At 45.8% G+C, this 19,105-nt stretch overlaps 1 protein-coding gene across 1 annotated transcript in view; it reads left to right on the plus strand.

Annotated features, from left to right (window-relative positions):
* Positions 1 to 2,305: 2,305 nt before the first annotated feature.
* Positions 2,306 to 19,105, plus strand: part of LOC143770381 (guanylate-binding protein 6-like) — a 34,312-nt gene continuing 17,512 nt past the window's right edge. Inside the window, exons 1-5 of the mRNA XM_077259982.1 lie at positions 2,306 to 2,588; positions 9,891 to 10,075; positions 10,515 to 10,642; positions 11,063 to 11,172; positions 11,334 to 11,533. Of these exons, the coding sequence (XP_077116097.1) occupies positions 9,901 to 10,075; positions 10,515 to 10,642; positions 11,063 to 11,172; positions 11,334 to 11,533 (613 nt within the window). The 5' untranslated portion in view covers positions 2,306 to 2,588; positions 9,891 to 9,900. The remainder of the gene's footprint in view (positions 2,589 to 9,890; positions 10,076 to 10,514; positions 10,643 to 11,062; positions 11,173 to 11,333; positions 11,534 to 19,105) is intronic.

Consider the following 19,105-nt stretch of genomic DNA (forward strand, 5'->3'; position numbering starts at 1 on the left):
TTCCTTCCTTCCCCCCTCCAACATTCCTTTTCCATCTATCTCTCCTTTTTACCTTCTTTACCTTCCCGTCTTACCCGCTATCTCTCAGATAACTCTCTTCTCGACCCTCTTCAATCTGGCTTCCGCTCTTTACACTCTACAGAAACTGCCCTCACTAAAGTCTCTAATGACCTACTAACAGCTAAATCTAATGGTCACTACTCCATGCTAATTCTCTTGGATCTCTCCGCAGCATTCGACACTGTGGATCATCAGCTCCTCCTCACTATGCTCCGCTCCATCGGCCTCAAGGATACCGTTCTCTCTTGGTTCTCCTCCTATCTCTCTGACCGATCCTTCACTGTATGTTTTGCTGGTTCCTCCTCCTCTCACCTTCCCCTTACTGTTGGGGTTCCTCAAGGATCAGTCCTAGGCCCCCTCCTCTTCTCTTTGTATACTGCCCCTATTGGACAAACAATCAGTAGATTTGGTTTCCAGTACCATCTCTATGCTGATGACACCCAATTATACACCTCTTCTCCTGTTATCACGCCGACCTTCTTAGAAAACACCAGTGATTGTCTTACCGCTGTCTCTAACATCATGTCCTCCCTCTATCTGAAACTGAACCTGTCAAAAACTGAACTCCTCGTGTTCTCTCCCTCTACTAACCTACCTTTGCCTGACATTGCCATCTCCGTGTGTGGTTCCACCATTACTCCAAAGCAACATGCCCGCTGCCTTGGGGTCATCCTTGATTCTGAGCTTTCATTCACCCCCCACATCCGATCACTGGCTCGCTCTTCTTATCTGCATCTCAAAAACATTTCTAGAATTCGCCCTTTTCTTACTTTCGACTCTGCAAAAACTCTTACTGTCTCACTTATTCATTCTCGTCTGGACTATTGTAACTCTCTACTAATCGGCCTCCCTCTTACCAAACTCTCCCCGCTCCAATCTGTCCTGAATGCTGCTGCCAGGATCATATTCCTCACCAACCGTTACACCAATGCCTCTACCTTGTGCCAGTCATTACACTGGCTACCCATCCACTCCAGAATCCAGTACAAAACTACTACCCTCATCCACAAAGCACTCCATGGCTCAGCACCACCCTACATCTCCTCTCTGGTCTCAGTCTACCACCCTACCCGTGCCCTCCGCTCCGCTAATGACCTCAGGTTAGCATCCTCAATAATCAGAACCTCCCACTCCCGTCTCCAAGACTTTACACGTGCTGCGACGATTCTTTGGAATGCACTACCTAGGTTAATACGATTAATCCCCAATCCCCACAGTTTTAAGCGTGCCCTAAAAACTCATTTGTTCAGACTGGCCTACCGCCTCAACGCATTAACCTAACCATCCCTGTGTGGCCCATAAAAAACAAAACAAACAAAAAAAACATAATCAGGTTCCTCGCATCATGTTCTCATACACTTTATGCAGATAATAGCACTCTGTGTCTGTACTGCTACATACTTAGGCAGTTAACTGGTTCATGCAGCTTTACATGAACACCCGAGCCTTACACTATGGCTGGTCCAAATAACTAAAGCAATTGTTACCATCCACCTCTCGTGTCTCCCCTTTTCCTCATAGATTGTAAGCTTGCGAGCAGGGCCCTCATTCCTCCTGGTATCTGTTTTGAACTGTGATTTCTGTTATGCTGTAATGTCTATTGTCTGTACAAGTCCCCTCTATAATTTGTAAAGCGCTGCGGAATATGTTGGCGCTATATAAATAAAAATTATTATTATTATTATTATTATTATTCTTTTTCTTGCTTTTATCTTCTTTCTATTTCTATTTCTCCTTTCCCTCCCTCTCTCCTACATCCCTCCCTCCTTTCCTCTCTTCATTCCTTCCCCTTTCTTTCTTTTTCTTGTCCTTACTTTCTTGTTTTATCTTTTTTATTCTCTCTCCCTCTCCTCCATTCCTCCCTCTCTTTCCTTCATTTTCCTTTTCTTTGTTATTTCTTTTTTACCTGTTTTCTTCTTCTTGTTTTTCTCTCTCTCTCTCCTTTGTCACTCCCTCCCTTGTATACTTTTCTTTCTTTCTCTCCTTCATTCTCTCTTTTTGTCCTTCCTTTTTTTCGTTTTTTTATTTTGTCTTTTTCTCTCCTGCATCAGTCCCTCTCTTTCCTTCCCTCCTCTTTCTTTCCTTTCCTTCTTTCTCTCTCTTTCCTTTCTTTTCCTCCTCTCCTTTGTTCTCTTTTTAGACCGGTTTTCTTTTTCTTGTTTTTATCTCTCTTTCTTTCTTGTCTCTCCCTACCCCTCCCTCTTCTCCTTTGTCCCTCCCTTCCTTCTATGTTTTTCTTTCTGTCCCACCTTCTTTTTCTAGTTATCTTTTTCTTTCTCTCTCCTCCCTCCCTCTTTCGTTCCTTCCTCTTTCTCTCACTCTTTTCCTTCTGTCTCTCACCTCCCTCCAAGCCTGTTTGTCTTTCATTGATTTTAATTGAACACATCTAATATATTTATTTATTTTACGTAGTTTCAGATTTTGAGGCTTCTCGATACTTTTACTTTCATTTTCAACATATAAATAAGAGAGTAAAGTGCGACGATCACATTGAATTCTGGGCACAGACTGAGACGGATCTCTGGAAGGTAAGAAGGATTGTATCAAGTGTTATTTTATATTGTTTATTCATAAACTACAAACTAAAAATATTGAGTGCAGTTAAATCTTGGTTTCTTTCTCTCTTTTTCTTTCTTTCTCTTTAGCTTAAATTTAATTTAGGGTGGAACTCTTGCATTTAGCTTTTTGTAACATAAATGTGAATTAGGAAACCCTTAACATGAACATAAATATAGAGATGATATATGATAGAGACTTAAAGGGGTTCTTTAATGATAGATATAACTATCAATCCCATGAGGATCTCACCCTGCTAGGGCACCAGTCGGAAATGTGGGAACCGGAACCCCTGCTCATGAAGTAGGGTCCTAGAAGTGACCCACATTCCGGTTTTGGGGGTTTGTACTGTGATATAGGAAACATGAACTGTTCTGCCATGTAAGAGCTGAGATGTGCAGCTGCTATTACACCTGCAGCCACAGTGAGGCGCTGATTCTTTAGGCCTCATATCAGTAGCGGAAAATCTCTTCTTCCTGCAAAACAAACTGCAACAATTACAGAAAAATTCCTCCTGGTTTTGTAGCACAGTTCTCACTAGTACAATACAGACCCGTGTAATAACAAACTAATGGATGTGTCTGACAACAAGTGTGCAGCACCAGAATTGTAAATGCCGCTCTCAAGTAAAATAAAGAGTACAACCCAAGATCCATATAAGTAATATAATGTTTGTCATGCCTCCTCTAGCAGAATAGTGAGTGCAGCTCTGGAGCATAATATAGGAGGTAACTCAGGATCAGTAATGTAATGTATGTACATAGTGACTGCACCAGCAGAATAGTGAGTGCAGCTCTGGAGTATAATACAGGATGTAACTCAGGATCAGTAATGTAATGTATGTACACAGCGGCTGCACCAGCAGAATAGTGAGTGCAGCTCTGGGGTATAATACAGGATGTAACTCAGGATCAGTAATGTAATGTATGTACACAGTGACTGCACCAGCAGAATAGTGAGTGCAGCTCTGGGGTATAATATAGGAGGTAATTCAGGATCAGTAATGTAATGTATGTACACAGTGACTGCACCAGCAGAATAGTGAGTGCAGCTCTGGGGTATAATACAGGATGTAACTCAGGATCAGTAATGTAATGTATGTACATAGTGACTGCACCAGCAGAATAGTGAGTGCATCTCTGGAGTATAATACAGGATGTAACTCAGGATTAGTAATGTAATGTATGTACACAGCGGCTGCACCAGCAGAATAGTGAGTGCAGCTCTGGAGTATAATATAGGAGGTAACTCAGGATCAGTAATGTAATGTATGTACACAGTGACTGCACCAGCAGAATAGTGATTGCAGCTCTGGGGATAATACAGGATGTAACTCAGGATCAGCAAAGTATGTACACAGTGACTGCACCAGCAGAATAGTAATTGCAGCTCTGAAGTATAATACAGGATGTAACTCAGGATCAGTAATGTAATGTATGTACATAGTGACTGCACCAGCAGAATAATGAGTGCAGCTCTGGAGTATAATACAGGATGTAACTCAGGATCAGTAATGTAATGTATGTACACAGTGACTGCACCAGCAGAATAGTGAGTGCAGCTCTGGGGTATAATAAAGGATGTAACTCAGGATCAGTAATGTAATGTATGTACACAGCGGCTGCACCAGCAGAATAGTGAGTGCAGCTCTGGGGTATAATACAGGATGTAACTCAGGATCAGTAATGTAATGTATGTACCCAGTGACTGCACCAGCAGAATAGTGAGTGCAGCTCTGGGGTATAATACAGGATGTAAGTCAGGATCAGCAATGTAATGCATGTACACAGTGACTGCACCCGCAGAATAGTGAGTGCAGCTCTGGGGTATAATACAGGATGTAACTCAGGATCAGTAATGTAATGTATGTACACAGTGACTGCACCAGCAGAATAGTGAGTGCAGCTCTGGGGTATAATACAGGATGTAACTCAGGATCAGTAATGTAATGTATGTACACAGTGACTGCACCAGCAGAATACTGAGTGCAGCTCTGGAGGATAATACAGGATGTAATTCAGGATCAGTAATGTAATGTATGTACACAGTGACTGCACCAGCAGAATAGTGAGTGCAGCTCTGGGGTATAATACATGATGTAACTCAGGATCAGTAATGTAATGTATGTACACAGTGACTGCAGCAGCAGAATAGTGAGTGCAGCTCTGGGGTATAATACAGGATGTAACTCAGGATCACTAATGTAATGTATGTACACAGTGACTGCTCCAGCAGAATAGTGAGTGCAGCTCTGGGGTATAATACAGGATGTAAGTCAAGATCAGTAATGTAATGTATGTACACAGTGACTGCACCAGCAGAATAGTGAGTGCAGCTCTGGGGTATAATACAGGATGTAAGTCAGGATCAGTAATGTAATACATGTATACAGCGACTGCACCAGCAGAATAGTGAGTGCAGCTCTGGAGTATAATACAGGAAGTAACTCAGGATCAGTAATGTAATGTATGTACACAGTGACTGCACCAGCAGAATAGTGAGTGCAGCTCTGGAGAATAATACAGGATGTAACTCAGGATCAGTAATGTAATGTATGTACACAGTGACTGCACCAGCAGAATAGTTAGTGCAGCTCTGGAGTATAATACAGGATGTAACTCAGGATCAGTAATGTAATGTATGTACACAGTGACTGCACCAGCAGAATAGTGAGTGCAGCTCTGGGGTATAATACAGGATGTAACTCAGGATCAGTAAAGTATGTACACAGTGACTGCACCAGCAGAATAGTGAGTGCAGCTCTGGGGTATAATACAAGATGTAACTCAGGATCAGTAATGTATGTACACAGTGACTGCACCAGCAGAATAGTGAGTGCAGCTCTCAGGTATAATACAGGATGTAACTCAGGATCAGTAATGAAATGTATGTACACAGTGACTGCACCAGCAGAATAGTGAGTGCAGCTCTGGAGTATAATACAGGATGTAACTCAGGATCAGTAATGTAATGTATGTACACAGCGACTGCACCAGCAGAATAGTGAGTGCAGCTCTGGGGTATAATACAGGATGTAACTCAGGATCAGTAATGTAATGTATGTACACAGCGGCTGCACCAGCAGAATAGTGAGTGCAGCTCTGGGGTATAATACAGGATGTAACTCAGGATCAGTAATGTAATGTATGTACACAGTGACTGCACCAGCAGAATAGTGAGTGCAGCTCTGGGGTATAATACAGGATGTAAGTCAGGATCAGCAATGTAATGCATGTACACAGTGACTGCACCCGCAGAATAGTGAGTGCAGCTCTGGGCTATAATACAGGATGTAACTCAGGATCAGTAATGTAATGTATGCATACAGTGACTGCACGAGCAGAATAGTGAGTGCAGCTCTGGGGTATAATACAGGATGTAACTCAGGATCAGTAATGTAATGTATATACACAGTGACTGCACCAGCAGAATAGTGAGTGCAGCTCTGGAGGATAATACAGGATGTAATTCAGGATCAGTAATGTAATGTATGTACACAGTGACTGCACCAGCAGAATAGTGAGTGCAGCTCTGGGGTATTATACAGGATGTAACTCAGGATCAGTAATGTAATGTATGTACACAGTGACTGCACCAGCAGAATAGTGAGTGCAGCTCTGGAGTATAATACAGGATGTAACTCAGGATCACTAATGTAATGTATGTACACAGTGACTGCTCCAGCAGAATAGTGAGTGCAGCTCTGGGGTATAATACAGGATGTAAGTCAGGATCAGTAATGTAATGTATGTACACAGTGACTGCACCAGCAGAATAGTGAGTGCAGCTCTGGGGTATAATACAGGATGTAAGTCAGGATCAGTAATGTAATACATGTATACAGCGACTGCACCAGCAGAATAGTGAGTGCAGCTCTGGAGTATAATACAGGAAGTAACTCAGGATCAGTAATGTAATGTATGTACACAGTGACTGCACAAGCAGAATAGTGAGTGCAGCTCTGGAGAATAATACAGGATGTAACTCAGGATCAGTAATGTAATGTATGTACACAGTGACTGCACCAGCAAAATAGTTAGTGCAGCTCTGGAGTATAATACAGGATGTAACTCAGGATCAGTAATGTAATGTATGTACACAGTGACTGCACCAGCAGAATAGTGAGTGCAGCTCTGGGGTATAATACAGGATGTAACTCAGGATCAGTAAAGTATGTACACAGTGACTGCACCAGCAGAATAGTGAGTGCAGCTCTGGGGTATAATACAAGATGTAACTCAGGATCAGTAATGTATGTACACAGTGACTGCACCAGCAGAATAGTGAGTGCAGCTCTCAGGTATAATACAGGATGTAACTCAGGATCAGTAATGAAATGTATGTACACAGTGACTGCACCAGCAGAATAGTGAGTGCAGCTCTGGAGTATAATACAGGATGTAACTCAGGATCAGTAATGTAATGTATGTACACAGCGACTGCACCAGCAGAATAGTGAGTGCAGCTCTGGGGTATAATACAGGATGTAACTCAGGATCAGTAATGTAATGTATGTACACAGCGGCTGCACCAGCAGAATAGTGAGTGCAGCTCTGGGGTATAATACAGGATGTAACTCAGGATCAGTAATGTAATGTATGTACACAGTGACTGCACCAGCAGAATAGTGAGTGCAGCTCTGGGGTATAATACAGGATGTAAGTCAGGATCAGCAATGTAATGCATGTACACAGTGACTGCACCCGCAGAATAGTGAGTGCAGCTCTGGGCTATAATACAGGATGTAACTCAGGATCAGTAATGTAATGTATGCATACAGTGACTGAACCAGCAGAATAGTGAGTGCAGCTCTGGGGTATAATACAGGATGTAACTCAGGATCAGTAATGTAATGTATGTACACAGTGACTGCACCAGCAGAATAGTGAGTGCAGCTCTGGAGGATAATACAGGATGTAATTCAGGATCAGTAATGTAATGTATGTACACAGTGACTGCACCAGCAGAATAGTGAGTGCAGCTCTGGGGTATTATACAGGATGTAACTCAGGATCAGTAATGTAATGTATGTACACAGTGACTGCACCAGCAGAATAGTGAGTGCAGCTCTGGAGTATAATACAGGATGTAACTCAGGATCACTAATGTAATGTATGTACACAGTGACTGCTCCAGCAGAATAGTGAGTGCAATCTGGGGTATAATACAGGATGTAAGTCAGGATCAGTAATGTAATGTATGTACACAGTGACTGCACCAGCAGAATAGTGAGTGCAGCTCTGGGGTATAATACAGGATGTAAGTCAGGATCAGTAATGTAATACATGTATACAGCGACTGCACCAGCAGAATAGTGAGTGCAGCTCTGGAGTATAATACAGGAAGTAACTCAGGATCAGTAATGTAATGTATGTACACAGTGACTGCACAAGCAGAATAGTGAGTGCAGCTCTGGAGAATAATACAGGATGTAACTCAGGATCAGTAATGTAATGTATGTACACAGTGACTGCACCAGCAGAATAGTTAGTGCAGCTCTGGAGTATAATACAGGATGTAACTCAGGATCAGTAATGTAATGTATGTACACAGTGACTGCACCAGCAGAATAGTGAGTGCAGCTCTGGGGTATAATACAGGATGTAACTCAGGATCAGTAAAGTATGTACACAGTGACTGCACCAGCAGAATAGTGAGTACAGCTCTGGAGTATAATACAGGATGTAACTCAGGATCAGTAATGTATGTACACAGTGACTGCACCAGCAGAATAGTGAGTGCAGCTCTGGGGTATAATACAAGATGTAACTCAGGATCAGTAATGTATGTACACAGTGACTGCACCAGCAGAATAGTGAGTGCAGCTCTCAGGTATAATACAGGATGTAACTCAGGATCAGTAATGAAATGTATGTACACAGTGACTGCACCAGCAGAATAGTGAGTGCAGCTCTGGAGTATAATACAGGATGTAACTCAGGATCAGTAATGTAATGTATGTACACAGCGACTGCACCAGCAGAATAGTGAGTGCAGCTCTGGGGTATAATACAGGATGTAACTCAGGATCAGTAATGTAATGTATGTACACAGCGGCTGCACCAGCAGAATAGTGAGTGCAGCTCTGGGGTATAATACAGGATGTAACTCAGGATCAGTAATGTAATGTATGTACACAGTGACTGCACCAGCAGAATAGTGAGTGCAGCTCTGGGGTATAATACAGGATGTAAGTCAGGATCAGCAATGTAATGCATGTACACAGTGACTGCACCCGCAGAATAGTGAGTGCAGCTCTGGGCTATAATACAGGATGTAACTCAGGATCAGTAATGTAATGTATGCATACAGTGACTGCACCAGCAGAATAGTGAATGCAGCTCTGGGGTATAATACAGGATGTAACTCAGGATCAGTAATGTAATGTATGTACACAGTGACTGCACCAGCAGAATAGTGAGTGCAGCTCTGGAGGATAATACAGGATGTAATTCAGGATCAGTAATGTAATGTATGTACACAGTGACTGCACCAGCAGAATAGTGAGTGCAGCTCTGGGGTATTATACAGGATGTAACTCAGGATCAGTAATGTAATGTATGTACACAGTGACTGCACCAGCAGAATAGTGAGTGCAGCTCTGGAGTATAATACAGGATGTAACTCAGGATCACTAATGTAATGTATGTACACAGTGACTGCTCCAGCAGAATAGTGAGTGCAGCTCTGGGGTATAATACAGGATGTAAGTCAGGATCAGTAATGTAATGTATGTACACAGTGACTGCACCAGCTGAATAGTGAGTGCAGCTCTGGGGTATAATACAGGATGTAAGTCAGGATCAGTAATGTAATACATGTACACAGCGACTGCACCAGCAGAATAGTGAGTGCAGCTCTGGAGTATAATACAGGAAGTAACTCAGGATCAGTAATGTAATGTATGTACACAGTGACTGCACCAGAAGAATAGTGAGTGCAGCTCTGGAGGATAATACAGGATGTAACTCAGGATCAGTAATGTAATGTATGTACACAGTGACAGCACCAGCAGAATAGTTAGTGCAGCTCTGGAGTATAATACAGGATGCAACTCAGGATCAGTAATGTAATGTATGTACACAGTGACAGCACCAACAGAATAGTTAGTGCAGCTCTGGAGTATAATACAGGATGTAACTCAGGATCAGTAATGTAATGTATGTACACAGTGACTGCACAAGCAGAATAGTGAGTGCAGCTCTGGAGTATAATACACAATGTGACTCAGGATCAGTACAGGATATTTTATTTTATATTTTTATCATTTACAGACTTTCCAATATGAATCATCCAGTGTGTTTGATAGAGAACCACGAAGATGGAACAATCCAAGTTAATCAGGATGCTCTACAAACCTTATCCGGCATAAGTCAGAAGGTGGTTGTTGTCGCCATAGTTGGGAAATACCGTACTGGGAAGTCTTATCTGATGAATAGACTGGCGGGAAGTAAAAATGGTAAGATAAGTACGACAGGGTCCAGAAATAAGTATATAGGGCAACATTACCAGTTCACATCAATTTTCGATGGTCATGCATTGACAATTTGACATCAATTGAAAGTCACAATCTTTTGGTAGATGGAGTGACAATTCTTCCGTATGAGGAACAGAATATTGGCCTCTTCCTTCTCTCCATGACCTATTATATGTAGGGGTACTCTGTTATGAATATTGTGTCCCATTTTGGCAACCATGTATCAGATGGAGAGAACCCTATACACAGGGGCCTCCAAACAGGACAGTATGGCTTTGTAGGAAGTATCTGCCATTTTTGGCCTCCATTCTCATACCACATCATTTATTTTTCTGTTCATGGACATCATTACTCGTCATTATGTCTTCAGTCTGTTTTTTCACAACACATTCTTTATACCATCATGCTTCTGTCCATACAGGCTTTTCCTTAGGATCGACAGTCCAGTCCATGACTAAAGGTATCTGGATGTGGTGTGTCCCTCACCCTTTTAACAAGGAGCAAACCCTGGTGCTGATAGATACAGAAGGACTGGGTGATGTGGAGAAGGTCAGTGGAATCTAAACCATTGTAGACCTAAAGTTGACCATCTCTAGGTAGAGATTGGACATTCATGTGTTCCGATACCAGATTCACTCTATGTACACCAAAGTTTTCACTTGTTTTTCAGAATGTCACCTGTCCCATTTCTTTTATTGGCCATATACACAAGTTAAAGAGTCTGTCCAAAAATGGACAACTCATCTACTTTAGAAGAAGGTTCTCTATTGGAGATCACCTTCTATGAGCCACCATGCAGAACCTTCTTATCCTTGCCTTATGAATGCTGTATCTACTAATGGGAAAGAGGATTGGCTTTGAAGACCAGAAATCTTTACCTATTCTGCACTTTTGGATTCTTGAGTTCTAAACCTGGTATTGGGGATTGAATATCATTTTGCATTACAAAAACTTTTCTTGTTTTTTCAGGGAAACAGCCAAAACGATTCCTGGATTTTCGCCCTCGCTGTTCTTCTTAGCAGCACCCTGGTATTTAACAGTGTAGGGACAATTGACCAACAGGCCATGGACCAACTTCAGTATCCTTCACATGAGCTCTATAACTTTTTCCATATGAACAGAATCTAAAACCCACTTTGGAAAACTTTTTTGGGGGTAATTTTTTCCTTTGAACTTTTATAAAATGAATGATAACCCCTTTATTCAACTGACATAGAAATAATTCCTTAACTTCTCGTAGTTATGTCACAGAACTTACTGAGAAGATAAAAATAAAATCATCAGAGCTGGAGGCAGATTTGGAAGACGACTCGTCAGAGTTCAAGAGAACATTCCCATCATTTGTGTGGTGTGTTCGAGATTTTAGCCTAGAGCTGAAAATTGATGGACAGGACATCACCGAGGATGAGTATCTGAAAAATGCCTTGAGGTTAAAGAAAGGTACAAATTTTTATAGCTTATACTTTTCTTAGAACTCTGTATTGTGCTGGTTTATAAATGAACAACTGGGAGTTTCCCGCTTGTCAATGGGATATGTCCGTATAATGATAATGGCCAATCAGTGCTATTTTGCCTAATTCTTGTACCGGTAAGTACAGGGTGATTCACTCACTACTTTACCTGGAAAAATAGCTGTAAGTTCTAAAAGAGATGGTCATCTGTACTGAAAATCTGTACTCTGCATACTTTGGTTGTCACGGCTGGGAACTCCTAGAGTGAACCCGCAGATGCACGACAACGAACCTCCCACGGGTGAGCTGGCCAGGTGGACCACCCCCTATACAGGGGAGACTATTGTCGCAGAAGCTGATACCCGGGGACAGGAAGTAGGAGCGGAAAAGAAGCAGCACTGAGTGTGACGAAAACACAGGGCAGATAGCTATGACAGAGACCAAGATAGAATATAGCGGACGCCCAAGGCGGACTGGGTATGGCGGTAGTACAGGACAGGCAGGGTACGGAGAAAACACAGGACAGGCAGGATGTGGCAGACAAACAGGGTTGGCAGAGAATGACGGACGCACAGAACAAAGCAAGGTATGGCGGAAACACAGGACGGGCAGGGTATGACGGACGCACAGGACAGAGCAAGGTACGGCGGACGCACAAGACTGAGCAAAGTACGACGGACGCACAAGACAGAGCACGATACGAAGGTACCTGGGTCAAATGAAGACAAATGACAATCAGGCATGGATCAGAGGAAAGGGCGTACCTTAAATACATGGTGTGCAGGAGGACTTCCGGGTCACGATCCTCCAAACCATAGAGAGGAGAAGCAGCGCTCCAGAATGACAGAGGAAGTGCGCGTGCGCAGAGGGAGATGGAGTGCAAACGCGCAGCCGACAGATACCAGGAGGCTGCGGTGTATCAGGAGGAGAAGAGAGAACGCGCGCCTGCAAGAGGAGCGCGCCGGAGAGGGTAAGTATGCCGGCGAGCGAGGGGAGGAGCGGCAGGCGGGGTGGCAGGAGCGGCGCCGCCGAGCGGCGCCGTGACAGTACCTCTCCCCTTACTCCCTCTCTTTCTAAGACCAGAAAGGAATCTGGCTGGTATAAGAGGAGCCAGTATGTTTTCACGGGGTTCCCAAGACCTCTCCTCGGGACCAAAACCCTTCCAATCAACCAAAAAGAGAGTTTTACCTCTAGACTTCTTCATGGCAAGAATATCTTTAACCTCAAAGACATCCGGGTCAGAAACTGGTAAAGGAGTTTGAGCAGGAGAAGCATGGAACTGATTGAAAACGACAGGTTTGAGAAGAGAAACGTGAAAAGAGTTAGGTATGCGCAGTGAAGCGGGCAACTTCAACTTGTAAGAAACATCGTTGATACGAGCCAAAACCTCGAAGGGACCTATGTACCGTGGACCCAATTTATACGAGGGAATCTTAAGACGAACGAATCTGGAAGACAACCAGACCTTATCTCCTGGCCGATATACCGGAGGATCCAGGCGTCTCTTATCGGCATGTCTCTTAATCCGGGCTTGTGCCTGTTCAAGAGCGATTTTGGTCTCCTGCCAGACCCTGGAGAACTCCTCAGACAGAAGATCGGCCGCCGGCACACCCAAGACAGGAAGCACCGGCAGAGGAACTCCAGGATGTTGCCCATAGACGATGAAGAAGGGAGTTTTGGAAGAAGAGTCATTGATATGGTTATTGTACGTAAATTCGGCCCACGGAAGCAAATCAGCCCAGTTATTATGATGACTGTTGGAAAAATGATGGAGATAGCTCATTAGAATTTGGTTAGTGCGCTCAGCTTGTCCGTTGGACTGTGGATGGTAAGCGGAAGAGAAATCCAAAGCAACATTCATCAGCTTGCATAGAGCGCGCCAGAATCGAGAGGTGAACTGGACTCCTCTATCAGAGACTATGTGTAGAGGGAAACCATGAATCCTGAAGATGTGAGCAATGAAGATTCTTGCCAACTCTGGAGCGGAAGGTAAACCAGGCAAAGGGACAAAATGTGCCATCTTGGAAAATCGATCCACGACTACGAAAATGACCGAATGTCCGGAAGAGCGAGGAAGATCAGTAATAAAATCCATGGCAAAGTGTTGCCAGGGAGCCGAAGGAACTGGAAGTGGATGCAGGAGGCCGGAGGGTGGATGTCTAGGAACCTTGTTCATTGCACAAGAAGGACATGAGGCGACAAAACTTCGGACGTCCTGCAAAAGAGACGGCCACCAATAATAGCGTGAGATTAGAGCAAGTGTCTTCTTGCACCCAATATGTCCTGCTAACTTGGAGGCATGACCGCAACGTAGAACTCGAGTCCTCTTGTTTGCCTGGACAAAGGTCTTACCTGGAGGTAAGGAAGATATGCTGATTGGAGCTACTGGAATGATCTTGCTGGGATCCATGATATGTGAAGGTTCTTCTTCTACATCGGATGCAAGAAAGGATCTGGACAAGGCATCAGCTTTGAGGTTTTTGTTGCCAGGACGGAAATGTAATTCAAAGTCAAAGCGGGCGAAGAATAACGACCACCTGGCCTGTCGGGGATTTAGTCTTTGCGCAGAACGGATGTATTCCAGATTCTTGTGGTCGGTATAGATCTTAAAAGGGTGAACTGCTCCCTCCAGCAAATACCGCCACTCCTCCAGTGCCAACTTGATGGCCAATAGTCCTTTGTCGCCTATGGCGTAATTTCTCTCCGAGACGGAGAAGATTTTGGAGAAGAAACCACAAGTAGCCAGTTGACCGGAAGATGATCTCTGAGAAAGAACCGCGCCAGCACCTATGGCAGAAGCATCTACCTCAAGGATGAAAGGCTTGTTGATCTCAGGACGACGAAGTACAGGAGCGGAAGCAAAGGCTTGCTTAAGAGACCGAAATGCTTCTTCAGCTTCTGAAGACCAGATGTGGGGATTGGATACTTTGCGAGTCAAGGCAGAAATTGAGGAAGCCAGAGTAGAGAAATGTGGAATAAACTGCCGGTAGTAATTTGCGAACCCGAGAAAGCCTTTACCCCTTGAGGACGTGGCCAGTTAAGAACAGCAGACACTTTATCCAGATCCATTCGTAATCCAGAATCTGAGATGACATAGCTGAGGAACGGTAACGAGGATTGTTCAAACACACACTTCTCGAGTTTGGCATAGAGACGATTCTGTCTTAGACGAGACAGAACTTGGCGGACATCTCTCCTGTGAGAAGCAAGATCCGAAGAAAACACAAGAATGTCGTCCAAATATACCACCACACAGGAGTAGACTAGATCCCGGAAGACATCATTCACGAACTCCTGGAACACAGCAGGAGCATTACACAGGCCGAAAGGCATTGCAAGATATTCATAGTGACCGTCTCGGGTGTTAAAGGCGGTTTTCCACTCGTCACCTGAACGAATACGGATAAGGTTGTAAGCTCCGCGAAGATCCAACTTTGTGAAGATTCGTGCTCCCCTTAGGCGATCAAACAGCTCTGGAATAAGAGGTAGAGGATACTTGTTTTTAATCGTGAGATTGTTGAGGCCTCGGTAGTCTATACATGGATGTAGGGATCCATCCTTCTTCTTTACGAAGAAAAAACCAGCACCAGCAGGAGAAGAGGACTTGCGAATAAAGCCTTTAGCCAAATTCTCCTGGACATATTCAGTCATGGCCTGGGTCTCGGTTGGAGACAATGGATAGATATGACCCCGGGGTGGAGTGGAACCAGGAACAAGATCAATTGGACAGTCGTACGGCCGATGTGGAGGCAGGATCTCTGCTTCTTTCTTGTCGAAGACATCCAAGAATGACAAGTAAGAGGCAGGTAAATTGGCAGGCGCAGAACTTGGTCGGGGTGGTTTTCGTGGCTGAACAGGAAGCAGACAGTTACTTTGACAGAAGAGTCCCCAGCGCAGGATCTCACCTGACCGCCAGTCAAGACAAGGCTCATGAGTCCTCAACCAAGGGAGACCAAGCAAAATAGTATGGGACAAGGAGGGCAGCACGTAGAAGACGATCTTCTCCCAATGCAGGATTCCAATTTGGAGTTCCAACTCCTCTGTAACCAAGGTGACGGGCTCCCGCAGAGGTCGACCATCGACCGACGCAATCTGTCGAGGAATCTCCAGGGATCTGACCGGAATCCGCAACCTCCTGACTGCCTCGAGTTGGATGAAATTCCCGGCCGCCCCGGAATCTATGTAAGCAAAATCAGAAAAACGCGTATTACCCAGATGCAATAGTACTGAAAGAGTGAGGGGTTGAGAGGATTCAGGGATACCTAGGGAGACCTCTTTAACCTGTCCTAGGTTGAGGCGTTTCCCGGCCTTAAAGGACAGGAACGCAAAAGATGAGCCGCGCTGCCACAATAGAAACAGAGACCTTGAGCCAGTCTCTCCTTCCAGCGCTGTTCCGCCGGTTTGAGACGATCCACCTGCATGGGCTCTGGGACAGAAACAGCAGAAGTTGTCACAGGAGACGGACGGGAAGGACACAAAGTAGCCGAAGGAAGATGAGGAACTCTCCTTTCCCTAGCGGATTCTCGGGAACGCTCTTGGAAGCGTAAATCTATGCGGGTTGCCAGGGATATTAGATCCTCCAAGGTAGCTGGAGTATCCCGACCTGCCAATTCATCCTTAATTTGAGACGAAAGACCTCGCCAAAAGGCTCCCACCAATGCCTCGTTGTTCCATCCTAACTCAGAAGATAGAGTGCAAAAACAAATGGCGTATTGGCCCACAGACAAAGAACCCTGATGAAGGTTAAACAGAGACTCGGTGGTTGAGGCCAAACGACCCGGTTCGTCGAATACTTTACGAAAAGTATCTAAAAAGATGGATAGTTGAGAGACAAGCGGGTCATCTTGCTCCCAAAGAGGGTTTACCCAGGCTAAGGCCTCTCCCTCTAAGTGGGAAATTACAAAGGCCACCTTTGCTCGATCAGTAGAGTATTGCATAGGGAGCAACTCAAAATGGAGTAGGCACTGGTTCAGAAACCCCCTACAAAGTTTAGGATCCCCACTGTAATGAGGTGGTTTAGCCAGGCGAGGCGGTGGGTGAGGGACCGAGGACTGAGAGGAAACAGAAGCAGGAGACTGGAGGACACGAAGGCGGTCATCCACGGAGGCCATAAAATTCAAGATGTGAGTTTGGGTGTCACGCTACTGAGCAAGCTGTTGTTGGAGACCTGCCAGCTGCGGAGTGCTCCCAGGGTCAGAGACCTGTAGAGACGAGAGTCGGGACTCCATGGACTTTAGGAAGGACATGATCCTAGACTGGTTCTCCCGGAGGAACAAAAGTTCCTTTTGGGTAGGAGACGGGGTACCAGCGGGGTCCATGGCCTGATTGTACTATCACTGCTGGGAACTCCTAGAGTGAACCCGCAGATCCACGACAACGAACCTCCCACGGGTGAGCTGGCCAGGTGGACCACCCCCTATACAGGGAGTGTTAGGGGCAGGCCCGAGGGAGACTATTGTCGCAGAAGCTGATACCCGGGGACAGGAAGTAGGAGCGGAAAAGAAGCAGCACTGAGTGTGACGAAAACACAGGGCAGATAGCTATGACAGAGACCAAGATAGAATATAGCGGACGCCCAAGGCGGACTGGGTATGGCGGTAGTACAGGACAGGCAGGGTACGGAGAAAACACAGGACAGGCAGGATGTGGCAGACAAACAGGGTTGGCAGAGAATGACGGACACACAGAACAAATCAAGGTATGGCGGAAACACAGGACGGGCAGGGTATGACGGACGCACAGGACAGAGCAAGGTACGGCGGACGCACAAGACTGAGCAAAGTACGACGGACGCACAAGACAGAGCACGGTACGAAGGTACCTGGGTCAAATGAAGACAAATGACAATTAGGCAAGGATCAGAGGAAAGGGCGTACCTTAAATACATGGTGTGCAGGAGGACTTCCGGGTCACGATCCTCCAAACCATAGAGAGGAGAAGTGCAGCGCCCCAGAGTCCTGGTCGTTGCAGTACTGTGGCTCCGCCACTAAGGGGAGCCATGGTGCGTTCGATGGCACTGAAGGAGTTCCTCCAATCAGGTATCACAGACACCAATATGTTTCACAGCTGGGCCTCCGGGGGGAGCTAAGGGTGCTATTCATTAGGCCACTCCCCACCATAGTGGGTAAACTGGGGGTCAGGCAGGAAGTTAGGAGAGAAAGCTGACTGGATCGAACGAAGCAACACCTAGTGAGAGAGGGGGTTGTGGAGGAAGAGACAGTAGGGTCTCTGCCAGGGGTGGGATCCTGGCAGAGGCTTGGCATTGAAAGAACGTAACGGGACCGTGCCTGCTCAGAATAGCGGCGGTGCCCTAAGAAAGGATTAGAAGCGAGATAGATTGTGCTGAGTGAGAAACGAAATCAAGCAGAAGGAGAATACCAGCAGGGGTTTTGTTGAAAGAGGCAGCACCTTGCTGAGGCGCATTACCGGTGGCCGGAACGCCGAGGGAGTGGAATAATATACAGCTTTAAGCCATACTCCAAACAGCGGCAGGACAGTCAGTCTCAGGCGGGCTGTCTACCACATATCACCTATGAAGTCTTGGGGGGCAATTGCGGGAGAGGGGCGTCTCTAGGGTCCCGGAAGAACTCCAGGCCTACCTGACAAACGGGTGCCGTTCTTACTGTAACATCAGGAAGGGACGGAAGATTAGCAGAAGATCAGTTAATCGAGTTGTGAGGGAGGGAACTTAAGAAACAGACACAACAGTTGTGGGGTACTTTCCGTAAGCACAGCAGGGAAGGACTACAACACAAAGCGCTAAGAAGGAAGGCACTGATTTCCACCTGTGAGGAGAACTCTGGAAGTGCCATTGGACCGGCTGGACTTGCGCAGCCTGGTGGACCGGATTCTGGACTGAGGACCGAGAGATCTCCAGTAAAGAGGTAAAGAGACTGCAACCTGGTGTCCTCGTTATTTACCGCGACCTGCACCCCACAACTGCACCGCTATACCACCGTTAACAGCACCTATTTGCAACGGACGTCCCCCACTGACAGACAGGGCCACGGACCGGGTCTAGCCACCGTGACAACCCCAGGACTGAGATCCCAGAGGCCCGGCTCCGGGTACCCCTCGGCCCTGCGGCGGTGTGGGGGCGCTCCAAATCTTGGCGTCACGAACAGGATCTACTTAAGCCTGAAGAATCAGGTCATGTGTGCCTTGGAACTGTGATTTATCGTGCTTGGACTGTGCTTTGTTACAAGGACTGTGTGTTGCCACTTGCCGCCAGAAGTTCCCGCCAAAACCGCCGCCATTACAGCGCTAAGGAGAGCGCAGGAGAAGAAGAAGGGCGTGGAAGTGGGCGTGAACAAGCTGAAGAGCGCGAAAGACAATGGCCGCCCAGTCTAAATATCTCGGCCCCTTGAGGACGTGTCCGTCAGCAGCCGAGATCCGCCTCCTGATCCTTAATGGTGGGCAGAGACAACGAAAACGAAACCGCCCACGAAGAAGAGAGCGGGAAAAGGACCAGGAAGAAGGAGCGAGCGACATGGAGGACGCCATGGCGAGCCGCCCGGAGCCGGAGCGTGGGGTCGGAGCAGAGGACTCCCCCAGCCACCCG

This window comes from Ranitomeya variabilis, chromosome 4 (assembly GCF_051348905.1).
Source record: "Ranitomeya variabilis isolate aRanVar5 chromosome 4, aRanVar5.hap1, whole genome shotgun sequence".
NCBI classification, from domain to species: domain Eukaryota; kingdom Metazoa; phylum Chordata; class Amphibia; order Anura; family Dendrobatidae; genus Ranitomeya; species Ranitomeya variabilis.